Source organism: Sylvia atricapilla, chromosome 4 (assembly GCF_009819655.1).
Source record: "Sylvia atricapilla isolate bSylAtr1 chromosome 4, bSylAtr1.pri, whole genome shotgun sequence".
In the NCBI taxonomy this organism is placed as follows: Eukaryota; Metazoa; Chordata; class Aves; order Passeriformes; family Sylviidae; genus Sylvia; species Sylvia atricapilla.
In genome coordinates this window covers 22,135,344-22,162,433 of record NC_089143.1, presented here as the reverse complement: position 1 = coordinate 22,162,433, position 27,090 = coordinate 22,135,344, and the positions used below count along the sequence as shown (strand labels likewise).

Here is a 27,090-nt window from a genome sequence, read left to right as displayed (position 1 = left end):
CAGAGTACAACATTATAAATAAAATTATATTGACAAATACTGCAAGTAGCCTGAAACATAGGATTAAATTCAACAGGGAAAAGCAGAAAGCTCTACAGTTACACAGAAATAAAGCTTCAACGTGTGAAATGCCAGTAACAGGAGAGCATCCAGAGGCTTTTTCAGTAAATCAGGATTGGTATGAGTCAGCAATGTCATACCGTCAAGAAAACAAACATCATGCTGGGATATATAAACAGAAGTCTCGTACGCAAGACACATGAAGTAATACTTCCACTCTACTCAGTATTCCCAGGGCCTCAACAGAAGTACTGTATCCAGTTTTTGGCACAGTATTGCAAGAGAGTGGAGAGGAGCCAAAGGAAAGCAACAAGAATAATCAGAAGTCTAAAAAAGACAACCGAGGGAAAGACTGACTGAAGAGGAGTTGTTTAGTCTATGGGAAAGACGACAGGCTGAAGGGACACTGGCAGTTTTCAAACTCAAGGAAGGCTGATGCAAAAGAGGAGGTTATAGCCTGTTCTCCCTGGCCATGGTATGTGACAAAGTAATGGTCTAAAATTCATTAGACCATAGGGCTAACTTGACAAGTTTTCTTACCAATTGCCTACGTGGATAGAAAAGTTCTGAGACTGTGTAAGAAAGTGGTGGAGTCCTTATAACTGGGATTGCTCAGTCTGGAGAAAAGAAGGCTCCAGAATGACCTTATTGTACAGGCCTTTATGTATCCCCCTAAAGGGGTGTGAGAGCCAGAAAGGGACTTCATACAAGCGCATGTAGGGATAGAACAAGAGGGATGGCTTTAAACTGAAAGAATGCAGGGTTGGATCAGATATCAAGAAGAAATTCTTCACTGTGAGGCTGGTGGGACCCTGACACAGGCTGTCCCGAGAAGCTGCGGCTGCTCCATCCCAGGGAGAGTTCAAGGCCAGGCTGGACCGGGCTTTGAGCAACCCGGTCTAGTGGAAGGTGACCCTGCCCATGGCAAGGGTGATGGAAGGAGATGATGTTTAAGGTCCCTTCCAACCCCAGCCATTCAGTGACTCTTTGACGTGGTTGCCATAACTACGCAATTAGTTGCCACACGTAGTTGCCGCAGTAAACCACCACCGCCCGCCCCGGTCGGTCCCACACGGGCCGGGCCATAGCCCCGCCCCCGGCCCCGCCCCCCGTTGCTTGGTTACCGCGCGGGGCGTCACTGCGGGGCCCGAGCCGCCGCGGCGTGCCGCCGACAGCCGGGCTGAACCATCTCCCGACCCTCTAGGGGCAGAAGTGGGTGTGTCCCGAAGCAGCGGCTGGACTCATTGCTGTAGCTCCCGCCTGCAATTTACCGCTTCTCCCCCTTCCCTCAGCGCTGTCTTTGGTTTCGCCCGCGCGGACCATAGCGACGGAGGGCGCACCGAAGGAAGATGGCGGTTCCTGTTCCTCCGTTGCTGCCGGCTTCGTGAGCGCGGCGCTCGCTCTTTCCCCTGTCCCGTCCTCGCTCCTGCAGCCGACTCCTCCCGGCTGCTCTCAGCCTCTTCTTTCTCGCCGGGGCCGTAGAGATCATGTCGGACTCGGAGGAGGAGGAGAGTCCGGACCGCCAGCTCAAGCTGGTGGTGCTGGGGGACGGCACCACTGGCAAGGTCAGTGCCGGCCCCGCCGACAGCTCCTCTCCCTCGCCGCGGTGCCCCGAGCCCCTTCCCGGCCTTCCCCCTCACGCTGTCGGTGGCTCTGCTGCAGAGGAGGGAGCAGCCCGCGGCGGCTTCCCGTCTGTCGCGCAGCCGCTGTCGCGATAGCTGGCTGGCTGCTCCCCTGGGCTCCAGGCCCTGCACGGGACACGCGGGCTCTTCCCGCCGGTGTCCGCGCCGTGCCCGCAGCCGAACCCCCTGACGGGGCTTCCGCGCCCGAGGAGGTATCGCCAACAAATAGACGTACACGGCTGTAATCCAGTTTTCTTGAGCCGTTAGAAAAGGAGCGGCGAATAACGTAATTCCTGTGGTGCTGACGGAGTTTCCCTCTGATCCCCGTGCGCTGCCGATGGCGCGCTGGAGGCTGGAGCCGCTCGGTTGGAGGCGCTGGAATAGCCCAAAGTCGTTCCGGTGGATGCAGTGCCCCGGCCGTGGAGGGCTGGGGCCGCCGCTCCCCTCGAAAGGGACGAGCAGGGAAGGTCGCTTGGTTGAGTCTGCAGGCGCCTTCGGGTACAGGGCTAGCGACTTCCCGAGCTGGGTAGGACAGGTTACATCTAGTGGAGTTACTGTTCCAGAGTTTGGAAAGGCGCTGCTGGATTTATTTCGTTTTCGTTTGTAACTTTTATGTCATTGGGTTTTTACCGCTATTTGTAATCAGCATAATGAAATCCTGTTCATGAAAGTTTTATCTATCAACAATAATCAAACAATAATCAAAACAAGCAAACAACAACAAATTTCTCTTTGTAAAAGAGAAATTTTGACAAGGAGGAACCAAAGAAGGCAAAAGAGAAGCTGCATTCTTAACTGTTTAAAATAGCCACTGATCTTAACTATACACTTGAATATATCTATTGTCATATGTAGGCTGAACAATTTTGTGAGATACACCTGAAAATAGTAAATTTATTGTATGCTTGAAGTATTTTTCTCTGTCATTAACTTTTGAAACTATGGGAAGAAGAAATTCTGCTTGCTTCACAGTTCATATAAAAAGTGGAAATGTTCTTAGAGCTGGTTTAAATGAGCTGCCTTCATTAATAGGAATATGCTCTTAATGAAAGTACATGTGGTTTTGCTCACTTACTTATTCAGATCTCTATAAAGAAATAAAACATTTTTTTGTCTCTAGCGATTCTAAACCCAGTCTGAAGTGGTATTGTGTTCATCTGAGAGAGTAGATGGGCAATTCCAACCAGCTGTGTGCTGAGAGCATAATAAATGCACAGCATTGACAGCTGAAGTGCTGCTTCACGGGTAGCATTTCCCAGGAGTCTTCCGTTCAAACTGAAGAATCCTTTCACTACTGCTGTTGAGCAGCTTGTGGCAAGACCTCTCACCAAACATGAATTTTCAAGCATTCTTAAGTTTTGATGTATATTTCTGTTGCTTCCTACCTCTCTCACAGGAGCTGCCACTCACTGCATCTCCTGCTGACTCCAGGAATCTCACTCTTCCGTGGCAGGTTATTGGGCATGAGCAGCAGTAATACTTGGTGGGCTGCTTTTCCTGCTGTCCCCCCTAGATGATGCTGTAATAGAGGCTCCCTCCCACCACCCCAATGGCCTGGCAGCACACACAGATTTATTGTAAGGTCTTGTAGAAATAAAGAAGTAGTTGGGTCATGGAATGTAAAGGATAAATGTAAGTGCTATTTCAAGCACCTCAGAAGACTAAATTGTTGAGGCTCCTCTCTTTTGTTGTCTACTCGTTCCGCTTACTTGTTGAGACCTGTGGATGTCTATGTGTTTTCAGCTCTAAATTGCCTGGCTCTCACATCTGGTTCACAGCTGGTCTTTACACACATGCATACTTAACTCTCTTTTACTGTGCAAGGTGTTGGTCTTTCTCTTCCTCTGTCACTCTGGGATCACGAGACAGGAGATGTGTAGAAAATGACGGGGTATATCTGAAATGCTTTATCTTGTGTTTAGTGTGAGGTGCTCACCTTTGGCTTTTTTTGTCCCCTCTTAAAAAAAAAAAAAAAAAAAAAGGTATGGGTCAGGTGGAAACTTGCTGTTTTCATCACCCATTGCTTAGAAGCAATGTGACTTGGGTTTTGTGCAAGGATTGGTAGCAGCTTAAAAACAAATCAGTGTTAGTTCAAGCTAAAGCTGCACTAGCTAGGAATTGCTTTATCCATGAGGCAAGGGAGGGATGCTGTGCTTCTGTTAGTTTGAGGTTGTTAAATGGTTAATTGGATACCTAGAATTTTAAGGGTGGCAATAAGCACTGCTGGAGCAAACTCAAACAGAGAAGAGTAGAAGTGGAAGAAAGGTTTAGAGAGGTGAGACAGAGTAGAATCTATAAAACTCTGAGGGTAAAAAAGAGATGATAAGGTAATGGTGAACTATGGAAAAGCGAAATTGAGGGAAGCAAGACTGGTTAGTCAGAAGATAACAGAGAATGATTTTAATGAACTAGACAAACTAGGAAAACAATGTAAAAAGCAATCAGAAGTGAGGACAATCTGAGATGGAAAAACCAGCAGTTAGTAATAGCAGTTGGCTCTGATTTTGAGTATAGGAAGGACATATATACACACAGCAGCCTTATGTGTGTAGGTTTTAAATCAACCCAGTCTTCCTGAGCCAAAATGATTTTCCATTAAAATAAACCAGCATTACCAGTATGGATTGAAAAATTAAAAAAAAAAAAAAAAAAAAATGTTATGATCCAGATATTTCTACTCCTTTTGTGCATAGATTTGCTTAATATTGAAGTGTGCAAGGATGCTGACTTGAGGTAGAATGCCATGATTTGCTACTGTCGAAGAAGGTTTTGGGCCTCTGGGAGCAAATCTCAGAACTGTTAATGGGAAGGGAAGTTGTGAAAAATAGATGTGCTGAGGTTCTGTTTATTTGCTATCTGTTGTCGTTGGGACTAAAGTACAGATTGCAGAAACATCCTGTTATTTCCTTCTGTAACAATGGATGATGAAAATGAAAGAATAAATGCTCAAGCTGGTATGGGAGTTTGCAGGAGCTAAAACATAGGCTGGCATAAAGAATAGTGTTCTGCTTACTTTAGGATTTTTAGGATACCACATTTTTAAGCATTGTGCCAAGTCTGAATTGTCATGTTACACTTGGGCTCAAAAACTTCTTTGATTGTGACAAAAATATTTTTGTTACTGTCGAGTCTTGCAAATTATGATAATTTTCTCTTTTTCAGTGAACAAAGTTGCATTAGTAGTTAGGAGTGGGATGGAAGGACAGTTATGTGTTTTTATGGTAAAGCATGTAATTATTTACCCTAGTGTTTGTTTTAATTTTGTTTGTCTTAAAATTCTTTCCAATAGGATAGGACATGACTGAGGGATGAGTGTAGCTGTGCTTGGATAATGGCATTGATGTCATAGAAGGGAGTGAGGGAAAAGGTAGATACACGTGGGTTTTGGAAAGTAGATTTTCAGTTAGTGGCTAAAGTTCGTGTGTCCATGGAAATTCACAGCTTCAGAACTATGTGCTTGCATCTGATTGAAATTTGGGTGTAGTTTTCTTTCTTACAACTACGATATGACACTTTGGCACTGCTTTCTCAGAACTTAATTCTATAGGATTTTACTCAAAGATCTGTCATTTGGTGGGGTTTTCTCTACAAGTTTCTGGTTGCCCTGGTAAGTAGTCACTGTCAGAGCTGGCTATCATTGCTTGTGTTTGACTTTCAATTTATTGACCTTCTAGTTTATTTCATAGATATCTTTTGCTTTTTTTCCTCTTTACTCGTTATGTAGGTCTTTAGGAACAGCATGTCAGCAGTTTATACTGAATTGTTGACATTGAAAAATAGAATCAAGAAACTGTCATGCCTTTCATGTAAGGTTAAATTCCATTTTTGCTTCTTTCAAAAAAAAAAAAACATTCCCAATTATCCTATTGTATTTTGTACTTGAATATTGTAATTTTTCTTTTTTTTAAATTTACTGCCATCATGGTTGCTGTACTTTGGAGCCCAAAGACATTTTTGTGTTTTTAACAGGGAGGTTTTAACATCAGCCTTCAAAAGAGTATTGATATTTAGAATAGGATGTTGACATTCCTTTGGAGTGTTTAAGGCAAGTGTGTGAACCTTCCAAAGTGTTGGCATTTTTGTTAGAAATTCTGCTCTGCGATCTGGTGGCCTGGTTGTCTTTGTAGAGGGGTAAAGAAGCAAGGCCTTCATGCTACCACACTGTTCTCTGACCCTGACATTAAGGGGTGGAATTGTGTGGAATGCAACCTTTCTAAAAAATGGTCACTGATTACTTATTTATTTTTACAACTACAGTTCTACTGAACCATTATTTAACTCCCATTAATTCTTATATAGATTGTATTCAGCATATCCTCAAGTAAAACTCTTGAGCAAAATCTTTTCTGGCAAGCATGGCAGCGAATACTTCTGGGATTTGAAGAGAGTATTTCTATTTTAGAGGTACTTGAATATGCATTGACATAACTTCTTTGTTTATTGTTATAAAGAAGTTTGAGCTGTTGCTCTTAGCATTTTGTGGACAAATGCTTGTTTTGTGAATAAATAGAAGACCCTAGACTGGTAATCCAACACCTTCCTTGAGCTCTAACGTTTGTAGGAAAAAAATGAAGAAGGAGTTAGTCCATGATTTTGTGCTATAAATTCCTTTGCATTCAAGAGCACAGTGGAGAAAACCTGTTTAAGAGGACTTTGCTATGCTGTTGATTACTTGCTGCTCTTACAGGTTGGCTGTTGATTGAATGTGTGTAGTTTATTTTTAGTAACACTCCTAGGAGTCCTCAGGGAATATTGACTGTCACAGAATGATAAACTAGCATTTACTGAGCATTTAAAGCAAGAAGGGAGTGGTTACTTATTTAATGAGAATCTAAGTAAATGTGTTGGAGAATATAGAATACTGTTATATAGTCAGATGATACTTTAATTTGTACTCTAGGCACTTGTTACTTTTCCAAAAAGGAAAATTTCAAGAAGAGTGAATGGTGTATTCCTGCAGTTGTCTTATTCTCATCTACATCTTTAAGATCATGACATATTAATGCGATTGTAATCTTGACATAATCACTACTGGAATGAAATGCATCAGTTCTACTGACTCTTGCAATACTGTAGTGTGAATCTGTGTTGAATTTTATTTTGTGTGTGTTGTTGGTATTACTGTCACATAGCTGAAGGCAGAAGAATCTTCTCACGATTCATCCTCTGTGATCTTCCCTCTTTCCACAGAGATAAATATATAAGCATACTCATGCTATTTCTAGTTTACTTGCTTTTTTCCCCATTTGTTTTTTTATTTTTAATCCTCTTGGGGCTTGTGTTCAGTGAAGTAAATGAAAATGTTGCCGTAGGCTAACACTGACTTATTGGATTGTTTCCTAAACATATCTTCAAATATCAAAATATCATTCATTATAATACATGGCACTCACAGGAATATAAGTATGATATAGAAACATGAAAACAGTAAATCTTGTTTCATTTACTAAATAGGAAATCTAATAGTTGAATAAATGTTTGCGTATTCATACTAGAGTGTTAATGATGGAGCTCTGATGATCATGTTTTAATGTAAAAAAAAGGTTTTTATTTTTCTGTGTACATTTGACATTAGCCTAATTTAGATCTTTGTTATAACCTTCTGTTCATGGACCTTGCCTGTTCTCATATTTCAGAACTATTGGCATTATTTTGCTCTTGCATTTTTGGCTAAATATGCTTTTAACAACATCTGATAACAAACAGTTGGTGTGACTCATCTCTTCAGGTCTTGATGAATGGAAATTTGGCAAGAAAACACCCTTCTGTCCTGTTTTGAGTTTTCTCAGACAGTGTAAGGGTTTTGTGAGTCTCTTAGTATTTTTCCTTCTCTATATAGGTAAATAAATATTTAGATTATTTTTTTTCTCTAGTTATTATTATTATAATTTGTATTTTTATTTAAAAATGTCATGTCAACAAGAGATTTTTAAGTGTACGCTAATTTGATGTTGATTGTGTTTTATAATTTTTAATATTTCGTATTTTTTCACGATACAAACTTTTGTATTGTTTATGATTGTACCACTATTTTCTCATTTACTTTTTTTGTGAGGTTTCTTTCTTTATTTCTTTCCCTTCCTACCCCACCCTTTTTTTTGGTCTTGAAAGAAGACATTAAATTGCTACTAAATTGCTACTGACAGAATATAAATGCCTTGCTTCAATAGTTTGCCTAGGTAATGTATTGATTTGCTTTCATAAATCCACAGAATACCAACTGAAGAAATAAATTTTCCAAGTTCTCCTGAAAGGAATGATTCTGTTAATGTGCATTTTAATATGAGTTTAACCTTTTTTTCTGTGTGGAAGAAAGCACTCTTCCCATCTCAGAGTTCCTGTAATCCCTGATCCTGAAACTGATGAACAGTGGCAGAAATGTTGCCACACTTGGGATCCCCCTGTGGGATTCTACACCATGCGGGTCTCTGTTCTCTCCCAGAAAGTTGGTCTGGAATCATGGTGTTCTTCACCAGGGCAGGACCCTTGCTTTGGAAATGAATGCTTTTTAAAAATGCTATGATCTTCAGATGCAGATAAGTGTCACCTGTATTTCTGTCAGTTTGAGCATACTCAAACTCCTTCAAATCTGTGTAGTATTTTGGAATAGGACTGTTAGAATGTTTTTGAAATCAAAGCAAATATGCACCTTGCTTCTTGACTATGCACCTTTTTAGCATAAATTAGTAGCCTTTGCCACCTCCTGTTATTATGTTGAAACTGACTGGAGGGCTTGTCAATCCAAATCCATGAACACTGTTAGCATTCACTGATTTAAAAAATGTTTAACTGTATTTCATAGTACTGGATTAACATAAAGTTTGCTGCTGTTAAAAATGACAACTTAATTTGATACTGTTCTCTTTTAGACATCTTTAGCTACACGCTTTGCTCAAGAAACATTTGGAAAACAGTACAAACAAACCATTGGACTGGACTTCTTCTTGAAAAGAATATTACTGCCAGGTAAGAGAATAAAACTAACACTGAAAGGTTGGGTGGCAGCAAGACTTGCAGAAACAGATTCTTCAGAGTAATGTGTACTAAATTAGCTTAGTTCAGTGATTTTTATGGTGAAGTAAATTAAGTTATTCAGAGAATATTTTGTGCGTACATTCTTGCCAGGTGTCAAAAAAGCTGTGCATTTACAAATTGCATCTCTAAAACACTGAATTCAAAAAAGGAATGCTGTCTATATTGATGAATTTTATTATCCCTGCTTGAGTGCATTCACTTTCCATGTGGATAGTGGAACATACAACAATGAAACTTTAAACATATTAATTGAAAAAGTATATGTGTTTTGATAAAAAAAAATATATTTTAATGAAATACACAACTCATATTTGAGTTGTGTGAGAGAAGCAAAATGCAGCTATGGACTCACAGTGCTATAATATGTGAATGCTGTTTTATGCAAGGCAGCATGAAATTGCTGGCATTTAATAGACCACTAAAATTTAGGGTCCCTCGGCACTCATAAAAATACAGTTTGAGCATTCAAGATGTTTCAGTTCACGATGGCAAAGAAACTATTTAGATGCCAGTTGCAGCACACTGCATGGAAAATGCGAAGAAATAATCAAAAAAGAATAATTGCTGGCTAAGTTTGTCTTTGAACAATTGGGGTTTGAAATATATCTTTTTGCTGATTTGTGTGTGCTCATATTCTAAGTATGCAGGTATTTAGTTAAAAACATTTACTTCTGGAATCAGAAATCAGAAGTTAGAAAAAGTATATATGATTATTAAAAGGTGTAGTGAGATCTGCTAAGATCTCACTTGCTAATGCAAGTTCTGTAATTCTGTTTTCTCCTTGTGAAGGGTGGAGAGGGAAGCAAACTCAGAAATTAAGCATTTTATCTGTAACTTGCAGTTAAAAGAAAATAAATGCAGTCCTTAAACTTTTTCTTTCAATTATTTTGCAAATAATTTCTTGATTATGTTTATATATTTTCTTAAGTGAAACAGAATAATCTTTTCAGGCTGTTCCTGTGTTCACAATTTTGATTTGGCCATTTTGATGTACTTCTTTAGTATTTAGTATGTACTTTTTTTAGTAAAGTGGTAAAGTACAAAATTCCAGTGCTTATTTCTCCATAAAATCAACAGAATAATTTTTTTTATTGTCCTGCTCCTGCCTCTAAAAATACCAGTGTGTATAATACTTAACAGCAGTACTTGCAAGTGGAATGTTTACACAAATCATGCAGTGTGCATGCTAAGAACTTGTATTTTGCAAGGTTTTTTTCCAGCTGTTAAGCATACAGATGCTATTAGTATATTACTGGGATTATAAATATTCTTGTTGAGTAGAAAATTTGGAAAATTATCAACTATTGCTTCATTCATTTTTGTTCATAGTTTATTCTGTGTGTGAATTTCATTCATTCATGGTTTATTTTGTAATAAAATCAGAATGCAGGTAAAAATAGCACCAAAAAGTCTGTACGTGTGTTTTCCTCCAAACAGTAGCATTTGTATTCATATGCAGGAAGAAACATTTTTCTGTAGGTTGTCGTTCTGCTTTTTGCCTATGCCTATATATGTTAAGATGTATTTGGCTCTCTGTTTTATAAGTAAACTTAACTAGTTGTGGGGAGTGAGAGAGGGAGGGGGGTAACATTTCTAAATACTGGAATGGGAAGCATTACTTTAATAAGTGGAGTTTTCTAATTTCTTTATTGGTTCTGGGTTTGCAGAGCTGCTATGTTTACTTGAAAGGTTAATTCATACCACTGCACAGAAATTATGTGTGTATCAGTAGGAAAAAAGACTTGATTTCTCTTATTCAGTAGGACAATTGCTGAACAACTGTGGTTCAGTAGTTGATTTTTTTTTTTTTTTTGTTCTTCAATGTAAGCAAAGATTCCAGAAGTTAAAAGTACGTATTTCTAGAATTACACAGAAGTTTACATTAGGCCACACTGTAATGCATTACAACTTATAAAATAAAGTGCTGTTTTTCTGGCTTTTTTTTTTTTTTCTTTTTAGAGGTAAAAGTGGCATTTGTCTTCAGTTGTTTCAGCAACTAATGCAGTTTTACAGTGAAAATAGTAAATATTTTGCCTGGTAAAACAATACTGTTTAATACAAATCAGAAATCCTTTGATAAATTTTGAACAATGTGTTCAACATTGTTCAACATGGGTCTAGTGTTCAACATGACTAATTCACTTCATGCAGCTTGTCCAAAATACTTTTTTTTAAAAGTGTGAATCAGTTTCATTGTATTTATTGATGCAGGATCTTGTATAGTCTGAGTACAACCATGGTGTAGATTTTAGTGTTTAAATAGTGTATCTGCTCATCAGAGGTCTGCTGATAGAGACTCTTCAAGAGCCACAGTTGTTTACTTTTTGGGAGGTTGTGGGTGCAGTTCAGTAAACAGGGTTCTTCTGTTAAAAGGATTTTTTTAAAAGTCGTTGGTGTAAAAAGTGTTCAGCCTTGTGCTTTTAGTTCCATCTTGTCTGTGCAGCACTTTAGGTAAGGTTAACCAGTACACCAAGTGTCCTCTTGCAGGGTCTCTGCTGCAGCAGCCCAGTGGCTTCACTTCATACCAGAAGCAATCTACACACCTACACTGTGCTGTCTCATGGATTTCAGTTTTGCACTTGTGTGCGTTTTCTACGGAGTAAAGAAATGCTAGGGTTTCATTGTTCCTTATTAGTGCATTGCGTGTTGTTTTGATAGGATTCTTCAGTTATTTTTATTAGTTTGTTAAGACTGTTTCTAAGAACTGTCTTATTATGCATGGTTTCTTTTTGTTTTAAGTCTCTAGTTTTTATGTTCCTGTTAAATGAAAAAAATAAAAGATTTCAAACTTTTTGCGGAAAATCTTGTATGCTACTATCCTGGCTGTTAATGAAATATTTGCTGGGTAAATTGCTTGTGGTTTTTCCTTTTGTCACAACAATCCTAACATCCTTCTTTCTCCCCCAGAATCAACCTAAACACGAAACAAATATTACAGAGCCTAACTGAAAAATAGGGAAAATGAAGCCTTTTTTTACAGGAGATGATCAGCATGAATTTCATAATTAGTGAGATCCTAATTAAGGAGGAGTTCCCCTCAAATAAACATACCAATCATTTTTTTTCTGTTTCATTTTTCTGTTGTTAATGAAGCAGAGTAGATAATTTGTAATAGAAGATTTTTCAGTTCGGCAATCACAGTTAGACTAGGTAATGTAACTTATTGCACTAAAATTTCTCAGGTCAGTCCATTCAGTTATCCAGATGCTAAGTCCAGTATGCTGTGCATAATTGTTTCTTTTGGAAGAATAGTCAAGTTGAAACTTTTTTCAGCACTTGAAGACAAAATTTGGCATCTGAAAATTACTGAGTTTAAAAGTGATAATATTTATAAGGACTTTTCTTTTTTTTCTCAAAATAGCTGACATGAATGACACGGTACCTTTCCAGTAGAACACATAGGGGTAGAATACTGTAGCATGGTGAGCCTTTGAGCTTGCAGAGTTTGTTTACCCACTGAGGATGTATAGTCTTTTCAGACTGTGGATACACTAGTTTGTCCATGCCAGATCCTTTGTGGAATACTTTCCTGCATTGCTTGTGATCATTTGTGTTCGAAGCTTTTAAAATAATTAATTTATTAATACATAATATATGAACTATCAAAACAAGTAAGCTTTTTGTTGATTATAAAAGGTTGCCTTTATTGAACTGGGATGTTTATGATGTGTTTTCTAAGCTCCATGTAGAAATTCTCTTGGTGTTACATGGAACTCAGTGTAGCTAATAATACTGTTCCACATTCATCTCTGCATTTTTGAGACTAAGGTAGTAGTTTTGGGAACCTGCTCTTTTAATCAGATTAAAGCAAGATGTATTATAAAAATATAATGTGGTATGTGAAATACCAGGAGTAGCATATATTCAGCTATATAGTTATAATTTGCTGGTTATTTTCACCTGGTGCTCTGATACATTTCCATGGAGCACATTCCCTTATGTAACCAGTGCGAGTTATAAATTTACAGCTGAATGGATCATGTGGTGTAAAATCAAATTGTCAACTACATAAAATAGTTAAATTAAGAATATATCTTTCTTAGCAAGCCAAAATAATGTGTTTGTTTTCACTCGATTGGCAATTGTCATGATGTGAAATTTGTTACATTTTTTTAAATCCAGGAGTAAAAAGTAACAGGCAGTTGTGATTATCTGTGAGTACGTAGAATTTGTATTAACATGTAAGTGTCATGTGAGTTGTACGTGGATTAGAAAGAATTTTGTCAGTCCTTACCCTATTAGAGTTTGGTGCTCCCAGGTAATCAGTACAGTTCTGAAAATAGATCTTACCATGCAAAATGTGAGAAATTATACTTTAATGTGTTTGGATGCATATGGTAGCATACCTTTCTGTGTGTATTTTTGTGCTGTGAGTTGCTCGGTTGTCTTGCAGAATATGTATCATTTGTAGGATATTAACTATTCTGTATTTAGACTCATTTTTTGTTTTGTTTTAAAAACCTGTTAACAATTTCAACGTAGCTTAAAAATGGTTTAGAGGAGAAAGGAAGGTCTATTCTTGGTGTAGATTCTTTGAAGATGAAGTTATGTAAATCATGACCGATTTAGCTTTATGCCTTAAGGTGGTGAGTGGAGGAAATAATTGTAGTGTGCATCCTCAACTTAGGTGTGTTTCAGTATTTCCATTTTTTTTACTCTGTTAGTGATATAATTCTGTAACTGTATACTACTATCAGCATCACTACCAAAATGAAGTTATGAAGATTTTCCTCACTTCTTGATCTGTAAAGAAGATTAGGAGAGGGGTGAGGAAGGGACACACAGTATGAAATAATGTGGATAAGTTGGCATTAATTATGTTACCTTTCAGTTCCAAGTGCCACGCTATAGAACATTTTTTGTGAAGTTTTGCATTTTTTTTTTCAGTGGAATATGTTGTATAATTTCTACTTAGGACTGTTACACTTTATGCAGTTCCAATTCTTTTCTGTTAATATTAGATATGTTAGTAACTAGCTATAGTTTTACCATATCTTAATGACTTAGCTGGACTCAGATGTCTTCTTTCCCAGATGATGCAATCGTTTTTATTTTGAAATTTAATGATTCTTGTATACTTGTTAAAAGCTATTGTTGTTGAATATATTTGTATCTAAATTTTCCAGGTTACACAATATCTGTATAATTTTTTTTCCAGGAAATTTGAATGTTACTCTTCAAGTGTGGGATGTAGGGGGACAAACGATAGGAGGCAAAATGCTGGATAAATATATTTATGGAGCTCAGGTACAGTATAAATGCTGATAGTTGTATCTATAGCAATGATATAAAATTAATTGAAACTTTGTTCTTAAAATTATACATACATATATTATATATAGCTTTTAATTGATTGTTTCATGAATCTCAAAAATATTGAATGTCTGTTCAATCTAAACTTAATTGATATTAATACGCTGCTTTAATTTTGGTGTGTAAGTAATTTTTTAGAGCTGACATAAAAAGCAAAGCAAGTGTGGGCATTTATAGAACTGAGTAACTCCCAAAAACAGATGGTTGTTTCCAGGCTTTGTGTCTTGAGTTAAGAAAAGCAATCACAGTAAACAGTAAAGGCTGTTTGGATATCCACATGGTAGATAGAGTGGCTGCTTTCAGAACAGCTGCCTCCTGGGGGGACAAGGTAGAAGGAGGAAATTAAGAGCAATCCTACACCATTAAACTCATACATGCAATTGGGGTTATAAGGGGGCAAAAAAAAGGAGACAACCAGGTAGCTAAATATTTTTGCAGAACTCCGGTCCAATGAAAATTAAGTTTATCTTCAGGTTAACTAAGCAACTTAAAGTGGATGGTAGAATTAAGAGCTAAGTATTATAACTGTATCTTGAGTCATGAGATGATTTAGGAGGATGTATTATAAATGCCAAACTTCTTAGCAAGAGTGGTCCTGAAAGGTCCTTAAGGTCCTCTGTTCCTTAATTTGGAGTTTGTAATGAGAACAATGGGCATAACATGTGCTATTAGATTATGTTATACAACACAGGAATGGCTAATGAAAGAGGTTGGGATTTATTAGTTAACTGGATAAAGAGAAACTTGTCAGTGTAACATTTTGTCACTTTGAAAAAAAGTCGATGTTTTTAGCTGTTGCATCTGTTTTATGGCATATTCTTTTTTTTTAATAAAAACCAGTTTACTGACCTGTTACAGGTCTACCAAGCAATAGGAGAAAGTGGCTTCCATGACAGAGGGAATTTGATTAATCACAAATTGTTGCCATATGTCCAAAGTAAATTTAATGAAGGGAATAAAAGGCTATTAGCTTTGTCTGTATTGAATTTGGTGATAAACTTAGGAGTTTCTTACTAAAAATAGCAGGTCAAAAAGTTAATGCCAGTGCCCAAAAGTGCATAAACAGTTGATATCAATAAGACTAAAGTTTGATTTTTTTTTAGTCATTCAGCACACATTAACAAAACCCCCCACCCGTGTTCAATCTCTTCGTCTTTAATCTTCCCCCAGTCCTCTTTAACTCTGATTTTTTAAATAGACTAGTGATTTTTTTTCCCAATGTTGGCATGTATTCCCAGTGTCTGTAAGAAGTTTCTTATCATCCAAGTTGAGTTCTAAGACACTTTCTGCTAGCTTTGTAACAGTGCCTGTTAAAGATGCATAAAACTGTCTGATTTAATCTATTCATGAAATGTCATGAATAGTTTGGAAAGGCACTGCTTTCAGCTTATTTCTAGGTTTATTTCTATAAGCTTATTTCATGTTGATCATCTGCAGCTTTTTATAAGAAAAAGAGGAAAGGCAAAGTAGGATTATTTAGAAAGGAAAATCCTTTTAAATACAGATAAAAATTCCCGTGAATTGACAACAAGACAGCAAAATAAATGTTATGCATTTATCCAGTATTCACAGATAGCCCAATTTCCATCTATTTGATCATTGAGATATTCAGAAATCATGTGGCTGAATTCTTACTTTTGTACTCAGAAATCTATGTGTATGGTAGGCTGACTTCTAAAATCCTGTGGCCAGCTGGAGATAGAAGTTTAGAGACTCTATAGCAACTGAAAAGATTATGGCCTACAGTTCATGGGATCTTGGTTGAAATTTGATGAAGATATCAAGAAGAGTAAGTGGAGAATCCATCTGTACTTCACTGCAAAAACTTGCCCCTAGAAGTTTCCTTTTTTCTAATGAGGGCTGAATCAATTCTTTAGGATAGATCTTTTGGTTAGGTTACTGTTAAGATGCCGTATTTTGATTGAGATCTCTTATTTCTTGTGCCATGTTTTAGAATAAGAATGGCAGATTTGAGCATGAGAATTTGCATAATTTGCTTGCATCATTGCAGTTGGAGAAATTGCAGTTCACTTGCTGTCTTGAAGCAGTTGCTTTCCTCCTGCCCATTTTTCTCTGACCTTGCTCATTTAGAACAATGTAGTGGCTGCCTCCGCTTTGTAGCTGAATTTCAGTAGTGAGGCAGAACAACTCTTCAAGCTGTGGGGAAAAAAAAGAGCTCTTCGTTCTCTATAAATAAAAGGTATTAATAATCAACACCAACTGAGTACCACATTTATCTCAGAATTGAGGGATGCTGAAAGTAACTGTGTAGTCAGTTGCCACAGCTGTACTGATAGAGAGTAAATCATTCAGTTATGGCAACTTAGTCACTGAATCACGGGAATCAGAATGCCCACATCTTCAGTATCAGCAATGACAGCAGTAGTTAAGTATATGTGGACTGTTAGCTGCATTTGTTTGCCAAAATCTCTGTTTTCATCTGCATATTTCTGCATTTTCGTCTGCATATTTCTGCAACAATTAAGTTGCTCTTTGCTAAATTAATATTCTGTTACTAGAAAAAATAATACAGAATTTTGGCCTGACTTATTTAATAATAATAATAATAATAATAATAATAATAATAATAATAATAGTAATTTGAAAGTTAATTTAGTTCCTTGGTGGAAAAGTCAGTCATAGGATGAGGGTAGCTGCAGATAAATGAAGAAGACAACATACATTTTTAATTACTGTTTTCTCTAGCTTCCTTTTATTGTGACAAATCTTGACATAAACTTGGCACATCTTACATTTTGATTATCAGTGCAAATATATTGCCTGGTTACAACACTTCCATACTAGCAGTTCAATTTTGAAATAACATTGCTGCTGCTTGCATGGTAAATCTTTCAGAACCGCTCCCATATCTTACTTGTAATTACTGCCTCTACCCACATATCTAGTTTAAATTATCTTTAAGATCTGGCATATGCTACATCATAAATTGGCTTGTTAATAGTAGTACTGCAGACCCTACCTTCCCTAGGGAGCAGCAAATAATTTCTGCAATATTCTCAGTTTCCAGTGACCTATTTTTGAAAATGTTCTATAATTTCAAAACAAAAAGCACTCACATATACATTAATGTAGGCAAAATATCTCTTACTAGAGTGCAATTATGCAAGCAGGGACTATTTGCTATGTTGCTGGAGACTAGAGAATAAATGTGCTTTTCTTGGCATGTCGTCTACCATGTGTTTCAAACTTTTTTCATGGCAGGGAAATATTTGTCTAAAAATGCCAGTGTTAATTTTCCTCCTTAATTCTTCACACCTAATAGGGAAACAACGGCTTTTATGCTGTCTACTCCATATACTCTTAAGTTTGTGTAAAATATGATGTATTTTTCTTGAAAGCAATTATTGGATTTTTCTGTTAAAAAGCTGAAATAAATTTTAGCCATGGAATTATGACTAGTCCTTCATTAATTATCTATATCATAGTAAATTGCTTGCAGAATGCTTTTGTGGTAAAAATCTAAGCAGAAAGTATTCTTTATGACCTGGATGCCATGCTACCTTTTTTTTTTTGCATCTCCATGATGCAAAAATATATACCTTCCATCTTTGTTTCTTAACTGTGGCAAATATTTATTAAAAAAATGTTGAAGAAAAGAATGTGCTTTAGTTAGATCATAGAGAAAAGGATGTTAGATCAACTCTAGCTGCAAAATTTGTTAATCCATTTTTTTCATGGTAAATCCTTTCATCCAAAGGGATAGTTAGGCTACAGTTGTCTAGGGGATGTGATGCAGAGTAGATTTTTGATGAAGAATTTATTAGAAAGATTTGACTAACCTTAAATGCTCACACATATTTTTTCTCCATCTAACTCTGATTAGTGCTGAAGTTGGTTTAGATAATCTGCTCCTCTGCAAACTAGTGAGAGAACTTGACAGCTGGTGAAAGAAGCATTGCTGTGTGCTCTTTTCTCATTTACAACTTTCAGCTTTATGGCTGGCTTTTTTTTTTTTTTTTTTTTTTTTTAAATTTTACCATACCTGTGCTTTAGATTGAATTTCTTTTCCACTGAGCGTTTATTAACATAAGTATGTCTTTCCTAGAGCAAAACTTAGATTGTGAGACAATTACATACGTACCCAAGCATTTGGGTAGTTATTAAAATAGTTAGGAGAAATTAACTGAGATTAATTTAGAGATGCAAGATATTAAGGAATAAATTACACCAAAATTGGAAGAGGGAAGTGGATGTTTAATATTAGATTTGATTGATAAAGAAGGAAACATAGCAAGGGGAAAGTTGGATGTCATAATTCTTAATTTTGTTGAAGGAACTGATGAAAGCTATTCCTTAGGAATTAACACAAATATAAAGAACAAAACCTCAAGTTTGCCAAGGAGTTGATAACATTGGAGGAAATGAGATAGATTGGTATTGCTGTCATCAGAAAGTAGGAGTTAGAAGAATCTCAGTAGGATCTGTTGCCCTCCTATAAAACTATCCATGTGTAATGACTTTTAGCAACCTTCAAAAAGTTTTCAGTTCTGGTGACTGTTATAGGTGGTGTAATTTAGAACTTTGCTATTCTTACAGTTTCCATAGGTTTTTTGTTTCTTTCTTTCTTTTTGTTTTGTTTGTTTGCTTGTTTTTAGTATGTACCCTTGCTATAATCTTAGTGTGAGTTAAACCTATCTCTACAGGAGGCCAGTAGTAAAACACTCTCTTAAGTAAGGTAAGCTGAAAGGTGGAACTAGGCTGCTCAAGGATTTCTTGAGTTCCTGCTTGTAAGTTTCTAAGGATGGAGACTGGGCAACCTCTGGTCAACCTGCTTTATTTTCTTCATGGTGAAAAAGCTTTTCATTAGATACGGTTTGAATTTCTCTTTCTTCACCTTATGCTCACTGAGTTTTATCCTGCCATACACTACTGTGAAGACCCTGGCTCATCTCCTTTATTGCTTCCTCATGGGTATGGGAAGGCTGCTTTTAGGTCTTCCCAGAACCACTTCCCTCTCCATGCTGAAGAATTTGGGTTTCTTCATCTCTTGCTCATAAAACAAGTGCTCCAGCCTCTGATTATCTTGCGGATAACCTCTGATGAAGTTACCCCACTTTTTTTCATGTCTTGAGGGACCTAAGGATGTGTTCTGACTGGATGTATTCTTTTAGATACCATCCAAGTGCTGAGTAGAAAAGTTGCCTGATCTGGTGGCTGTTCTTCTTCTAATGCAGCCTAGGATCAGGTTGGCCATCTGTGCTGCTGGGGAATGTTGCTGGCTTGGATTTGGTCTTCTGTCTGACAGGATCTGCAGGTCATTTTCAGTTGCTCCCCAGCCAATCATGTATTACTCCCCTCAGCCTGTATTTTTTTATTCCTTCGCAGCTGCAGGACTTTGCACTTATCCTTGTAGAATGTTGAAAGGTTCCTGTTCACCCATTCCTCGAGCATGTCTGGATACCACTTTGTCGTAAACCTGTCCTCGGGCACATTGGCTGGTCTTCCCAATTTAATGACTTCTGCAAACTATGTATAAAAGCATATACAAACAGAACTCCTGTTATCTTTTCTTAAAACCTGTACCATCATCATCATGCCTGCCATAAGTTATGCATTTGTTGAAGCAGTCAGATTTTTTTTTCCAATTTTTTCATATCAGTCATAATTTCTAAACTTATGATACTTTTGGTGGTTTATTCTAGTGTGCCCTTTTTTTTGACATTCAAATGTCCAAAGATGGATGCATTATTTCACCTGGAATGTTTTATGCCAGGGTCATATTTGCAAAATAAGCTTGACTTATTCAGCTGTGAGCTGTAACTCCTTGGTCTTCTTATATGGAACTTGCTACAAGCCAGATGCTTGCTATTGTGCACTTGATTATTGCTTCCTTTGAACTTCTAATGGTATTTACTGAATTGCATCCTATTAGTTGTACACTGTTTGTCATCATAGGATCTAAACTCTTCTCAAATAGTCTCACAGTCTGTACTAATTAGTTGTCAAATGTGAAATTATTAAGTAAGTGTACACTGTGTTTTGTTATTTAAGACACTCCTTGTGATCTAAGACACTCTTTTTAACTATCAGTTAAAACTGGGCCCAGACAAATTCCTGAAAAAAACCTTGAAAAATCTTTTCTATTAACAGTAGGTCATTTACCCAGCTATTTTTGTATGGATCATATTGTTTTTTCAGAATATTTGTGAAAATTTCATGTTAGAAACAGTGTGCAGATGTAGGGTTTTTTTGCCAGATGTGAACTCCATGAGAACGTGTGTGACTGAAGCCAATTCTGACTTCATTCCTCATTTACAAGATACTGACTTTATTAGGGTGTAGTGGAAAGTAGGTGCAGAAGACTCAATAAGATCTGAGAGCTGATCTTAGAATTGTGGAGGTAATGGGGATGAAATTAGGACTGTTAATAGACTATTCTTTACAATATTGGATATTTGTGCTGGGGAATTGTCAGCAGTGTCTCCTTTGAGTATTTGTCACCTGTAGCTTGGCCCAAAACCTCTGAAATATATGGGACTCCTTTTTGAGTTCTCACCATGTCTTTAGGTTCCCATTTGAAAGTTTGAAGCTCACTTCTTACTTATCTTCTACAACACTGAAGGAATGGAATCTGGCCTTTATTCCCAAAAGAGAGGAGAAACATGACAGACAATGTGCAGAAATGGAAAAGTGAACTGCCTTTTTTTTTTAAAAAAAAGGGAACGTTGAAATTGCAACTAATATTAGTTAAAATAAAAGTCCTTCTCTAGTGTAATTTTTATCTTCCTATTAGTGTAAAATGCTATTTTGGGTTTATCATAAAGCATATGCAGTTTGTAATATTTCTGATATAACTAATTGTGTTCTTGATTGTGTTGCCATTTTTTTCTGAAATGTGAATTTGAAACATGAGAAATGGAGGAGAAATACTGTAATAACATGTAGAGTATAGAAATTTATAATTCCTTTGACTGACCCTCAAAAGATATGATGCCATTATTTGGTAATGCACTATTTTATGACAATAATAATTTAGACTGATGCAAATATTATCTTGTTAAATTCTTTTACAGTCTGTAACATTTTAAACATGTCCTTTTATTTAGGGTATTCTCTTGGTTTATGACATTACCAATGGCCAGAGTTTTGAAAATTTGGAAGACTGGTATAACGTGGTAAAGAAAGTGAATGAAGAGTCAGAAACACAGCCACTTGTGGCCTTGGTTGGAAATAAAAGTAAGTGACTCATATTTACATATTAATTGAAATACTCTGGATGTGGTCTGCTACTAAAGAAACAACATAAGGTATATATATTTAGCAAAATGCAACCAAATACCATCTTGTGTGTGGTTTTGTGTACAGATGACATATTTGGGTATAATTCAGCATTATGGCTTTGGGCAGATAGGTCATCCTATGGGACTTGCTGCATCATGCTTTGCCTAGCCTGCAGCCTCTCTCCCTGTGTCCTCTTTGCTGGGTGAGCAGCACACAGGAGTAGAGAGATCAGTCACCTGTGTTTGAGTTTGATAGGGCCCCAGGATATAGCCATGGCCTGTGTCTGCAGTGGAGAACTGGGGAGCATTTCTGGATGTAGTAAAAGGTATATTTCATGGTTCTGTATGTTAAGAGACTGCTGGATTAACTATTGGTATATACTTAAATGACTACACCGTGTTAGGCATAATACTTAAGAGTTGCCTAGCAGACTTTTTTTAATGTTATCTGTAGTTGTGCACATCAGGTGACTTATTTTGTGTTGTTTTGGGATTTTTTAACCTCCTTTTTGTGATCACATAAGTGATATAATGGTTTTCTTTTGACCCCAAAAATATGTCACTTTATATAATCATCACTTAGATAGTTTCCTAATTAGATGGATTCCCAATTTCCCCATTTCCAACTAAAAAATCTTCCACAAGCATCCTTATTAGCATATCTGACGTCTTGATCCTGGCTTTCTTACCCTTTTTTCTCTTAAAGATGATAGGAGCAACATATAAAAATTTTAGAAACAAAGTGGTAGAAGCAGATACATAATTTTTAGGCAGTGTAAATACATTTATTTGAACAACAGAAAAATATTTGAATTTTTTTTTCACTTTCCAAATAATTTGTTTCTGTTACAATGACCATGTCATGAACAAACCTGGGAAAAGGACCTTATCCAGGAAGTTAGAATTGTTAAAAATAATTTGAAAACAATATAGAGACAACACTTTCATTCAGAACCGTTAATTGTAGTATTGCTCCAGTGATGCTGTAACATTTTATGACATTAATTATGAAAGACTAATTTCCTGTGAGGAAAACAGAGAAGGTCTTAGAGTTACAATATATAAATAGCACTTCTGAAAGTGTAACACTGACAGTGTTGTACTCTAGCAGACCAGAGTCAGTAATAGAGATTCTGTTGAGATTCAAATGAAAAATATTTTTCACTGGTTTCTATTTGCCCCAAAATTGGACTTCCTACCTGGAATCCTGCAGATTTTTGGAACTTTTTGCAGTAAGATACACTGTAACATAACATAAAAAAATGTTCCTTTGCTGAACTGGCACAATAGATGTGGAAAATGATACATTGCTTTCTATTTGGAGGCACTTTATTTCTGGGTTTTTTCACATTTACATGCCCGCAAATCTTTGATATCCAAGTGTTTTCCTGAGAGCATCTGGAAATAAAATCTGGGTTCCTAGGTGAGTTTTCAGATAAAGGCTGACACTGATTAGTGAAAGGGCTTTCATTTTATGAAAATAGCAGCTGAAGGAACTGTGCTTGTGCCTTGTTTTCCTTCAGAAGCTGTATATAAAGAAAAACAGCAAAACATTGATTTCATATGATGCTAAGGATGTTTGTTGCTGTTGCACATGTTGAACATGCAGGGGATACTGTTTACAGAAGGGTTTTTTTGCTTTATTTTTAGTTCAGCATGATAAAAATTAGACTTTGAAAGTATATTGCTTTTCTGAATTCTGTATTAGGATAAAAATATCTAGGAGGGCATCCACCCCAATACTAAATATTAGTAGTATGTGAGAGGAAAATGTAGTCAGGTTTCTCTTGTTACATACATAGAAAACAAGGTGTTTACATAGAAGCATGGTGTTGACTCTCACATATTATGAAGTGACAAAACTACTATTTAGGAGGAATCACTGTGTTCAACTTTACTTCGTAAGTGATAAAACACTCATATGCAATGCAAGAGCAATAATAGGTTAAGAGCCAGGAAAAGGCATTTGTTGAATGATGAACTTACTTGACCTCCTGCATCATTCAGGAGAAATACTCCAGTGAGTGGTTTCTGTCTCAGGATTGTACTTGGGTTTTCTTTGAGCTGTGCATGTCTCTTAGGAAAATATCCAGGTAAGTTCACTGAAAGATTAGAAATGTCAATATCCACAGGCACGTTATTCTAGCACTTAAGTTTCTTTCTGATAAGCTTTAAAATTTCCCAAGAATGCAGTTATTTTCATTCATAGCAACTGGAAAGCTTTGAGCCAGTCTTTAGATACCTTGATAAGAATTTGGAAGCTGTTTTGAAACTTTGGTTTAAATTTAGTTTCTCAACTTGGGCTGTCCTTTGTCTGTTTTCTTTTCCTAATACTGTCTGAAATACATGTGTATTTTTTCCATTTTGGGGGAGATATACCTGAATTCTCTCTAGGAATAAAGCTATACCTTGGAAGAAAACAAAGATTTTTTTTCTGCACAATACGATACATAAAACTGTACACTTGAATTATATTAAATGAAAATAATTTCCCGGGATACTTTTGTCATTGAAAGCAAATTATTTGATACATAACAATATATGGTGCATAGTTGTTTACTATTGTTAAGTCATGTGGTTTTATAATTAAATTTATTTGTGGTTTCTAGTATCACTTTGTAGTCATTCTGTTAAATGTTATGTTTGCAGGGATTTCTCTGGTATTCCATAGAACTTGAAGAAATTGAGTGCTGATTTAAATTAAACAGTGTTTGTTTTCACTGATTTATTGTGCATTGCAGTAGATTAGCAGCATGAACACAGTAAGCTGCTGCTTCTGTTTAAAACAAGATCATTAACTTCAGAATAGTGTCAACCTATTAAAATGTCCTGTTGTGATTGTAAGAAGATTTATTCATGAAACACTGGAAAGGTAATTTCTTCTTAAAAAAGCTTCAATCAGTTCAATCAGTTGCTGTTATCTCATCCATCAGAGATTTATTTGAAAATAGAAAATAGTAGAGCAGTATGAACTGACACCTAAATTCTGAACCTTCCCATGTCTCTCCACCTCTCTTTTTTTTTTTTTTTTTTTTTCAAATCAGTAGTAGCTAAAATGAAGGACTATCATTGCCCACTAATTTATTAAAAATAATTGGGAGAGCAAGAGCTTCAGAGATGCAGATCTCTGTTATAAAACCAGTACTTTATTTAAGCTGTCTGGGTTCCTTCTGGGTGCTTAGTTTCAGTTTTCATTCTTTTTACCTTCCTGTTCCCTTTTTCTTTTTTTCCATAGCCTGTCCTACACATTTGGTCAGAGAGTAGAAAATTATTTGAATCAAGATCTTGCCCAGACCAGCTTTCTGCACCTATGTTGAGTTATCAGTTATCAATTATCGATTATCAATTATTCTGTATTGTTCCATAGATTTTTGTCTGTGTGTTTGGTGATGAACAAAAGAAGGAATTACAAAATTTAATGTAGAATTATTTTTGCTTATTTATTTGAAGTCATAAGGTCTTTATAATTCTGAACTTTTTAGCTGCAATTGAATCTTAAATTTTACTGTCCTAGTAACTTACGTTGTGTTATTTATTTGTTATTAAATACAAAGTATATTTGAAGTGTGCTTATATTTGTATTGCTAGTACCACTTGCTTTGCATTGGTAACTGGGGACTAAACCTTAGTGTTAATTTTAACTTATGTTTTAGAGTTTTTATGCAATAACTCAAAACTTCTGTATATATGTTGCTGTCAAATAGTTTGATTTGTATGGTACAAATGCAACTACACTTTTCAAGTGAATGAATTGTATATTGTGCACTTAGGATCTTTGCTTAAATTAGGTATTGATAAAGTTCAGTGATCACAATGGATGTTCTAGTCAGTAAGTGTGAATTAGAGAGAGTTTACCATGTTTCGTATGATTGATGTGTTTTCTTCCTTCCTACCTTCACTGCTTTATATATTTTCTTCTGCACTAATCTATAAGCAGTCTCCTCAAGTGTCATACCAGCATTTTCAGTGGATATATTGTAAACAAAAATTAACCCAGGTTGCATGGGAGCTATACTCATTTTGATTTATAGCTACCAAGATGGTCTTAGGGCAGTGGTTATCTGTAGCTTATATAGGGGGTAGGAATTATCAGGTACTGGTGTATAGTGGCTAGATGAATGATTTCTGTTCTTAGAGATATTAACCAGATCCACTCCTCAATAAAGACTAATAACTCAGATTTTTAAACAATCTTCGTGACAGATGAGGGCACAGAGGAGAATGCATCAACACTAATTAAGAATGTTGACCGTTTGTTCGTCTTAGCCATGATGAATTGATCTTGGAGTGCTATCTCTGAGCAGGAAGTGGTATGCTGTTACATTGTGAAGTTTAAAGGTTACATTTTAGTGTACCCTTTAACTTGCCCTTACATACAACATAAAATGTTTTTACCTATCTTATCTGAGCACAGAAAGAAACATTTTTCAGCCCAGATACAAATTAACATTTGGTGTACTGTGTGCTAATGTGAATCTGCCTGGTCCTGGGACTTGCTTGGTCTGCTTTTTTACTCTGTTTCTGCATTATGTATTTAGTCTCCCCTGTTATACTCAGAAGATTCCTTCATTAATCTTCACTTTGAAAATCCTTTTAATTTAAATTCAGAGCTATGTATTCATTCTCTTGTCCCTGCCAGCCTCCCTGTTTTCTGTTCTTGCATCCAGTGGGCTTGCTCTTTCAAGGTCCTTCACCTGTAATTAAGACAAGGGTTGAGCAGCTGATGCAAAGACCCCTGTTCTTTAGAGTCTTATGTCTGATTAAACTGTTCCTGTATGCCTGACAGCAGATCACCTGAGGCTTAGACATGCTCTTGGGATTGGAGGGTAAACTACTTACATGTAGACACTCCTTTAAAAAGAAAACCTTGTCCTGTGCAACTCATTTGAATAAATGTAGAATGATACCTTGTTTTAAAAAATATGTATAGAATGTTTGTCTCAACCAGCTCGTGAGATTAACAGAAAATTGCAATCTTACGGATTTATTTGTTTCAATGGTCAGGTAACTTTATTAAAAATTACTTTTATCAAGAAACTTAAGTTAATGGAAGGGAAAACCACTGGAAGGTGAAAATGATCTTTTATTCACTGTAGTATTACATATCCAACCCCGTGTCTCAATGTGCTCTGTATTACTTTAGCAGTGGAAGCAACCTTGAAGCACACACACTTTTGAGTGAGAAAATTACCTTGCTTGTCTGAGAGAGCATCTGTCTTGCAAGATTTTGATCCTGAATCATGCTTAGCTTAATGTTAATAAAGCCAGGTATCATCCATGCTGAAGGGATCTATTTAATTATGTCTGTTAAACTTCCACGTGGACAAGTCTGCTAAATTGTGATTAGTAGACAGAGCTTGAGCCTCAAGTGCTGTTCTTTGGAAAGGATCTGAGCTCACAGAACGTTATTACAGAACAAAAGAAGAAAGGTTTATTGCTCTTGTGTAGTATTTACCTTGCCATATTGTGTTGTCTGTGAAGGGAAAACACCTGGCAGGAAAGATTACAAGGATCTGTACATATGTATTCCATTCTGGCTTCATGTGACTTGCTGTGGTAAGTGTGTCTGTTGCAAAGGGTTGCAAATCAGCCCATGTTTTACTTTGAGCCATCTATCAGAATCCTTCACAAAATGATCTCTTGGATGAGAAGGCAGTGGGCACTGAAGCTGGTAAGTCACCTGGTTAAAGGTAAATTTTTCAATTTCTGGACTTTCTTAGAGTGCTGCCGCCATAGTTGAAGCATGTATACAGTATACAGTGAATCCGTTCTCTCATGATGCTCAAAAGAGAATTAATAATCCTTACCTAATGCCTGTA

The 27,090-nt window shown here is 36.6% G+C and overlaps 1 protein-coding gene across 2 annotated transcripts in view; it reads left to right on the top strand.

Annotated features, from left to right (window-relative positions):
• The first annotated feature begins 1,365 nt into the window (after window positions 1–1,365).
• Window positions 1,366–27,090, top strand: part of RAB28 (RAB28, member RAS oncogene family) — a 61,831-nt gene continuing 36,106 nt past the window's right edge. The window contains exons 1-4 of one of the 2 annotated variants that reach the window (XM_066317270.1): window positions 1,366–1,625; window positions 8,552–8,648; window positions 13,876–13,964; window positions 21,098–21,227. In XM_066317270.1, coding sequence (XP_066173367.1) covers window positions 1,548–1,625; window positions 8,552–8,648; window positions 13,876–13,964; window positions 21,098–21,227 — 394 coding nt within the window. In that variant the 5' untranslated portion in view covers window positions 1,366–1,547. The remainder of the gene's footprint in view (window positions 1,626–8,551; window positions 8,649–13,875; window positions 13,965–21,097; window positions 21,228–27,090) is intronic. The other variant, XM_066317269.1, reaches the window with a different exon arrangement.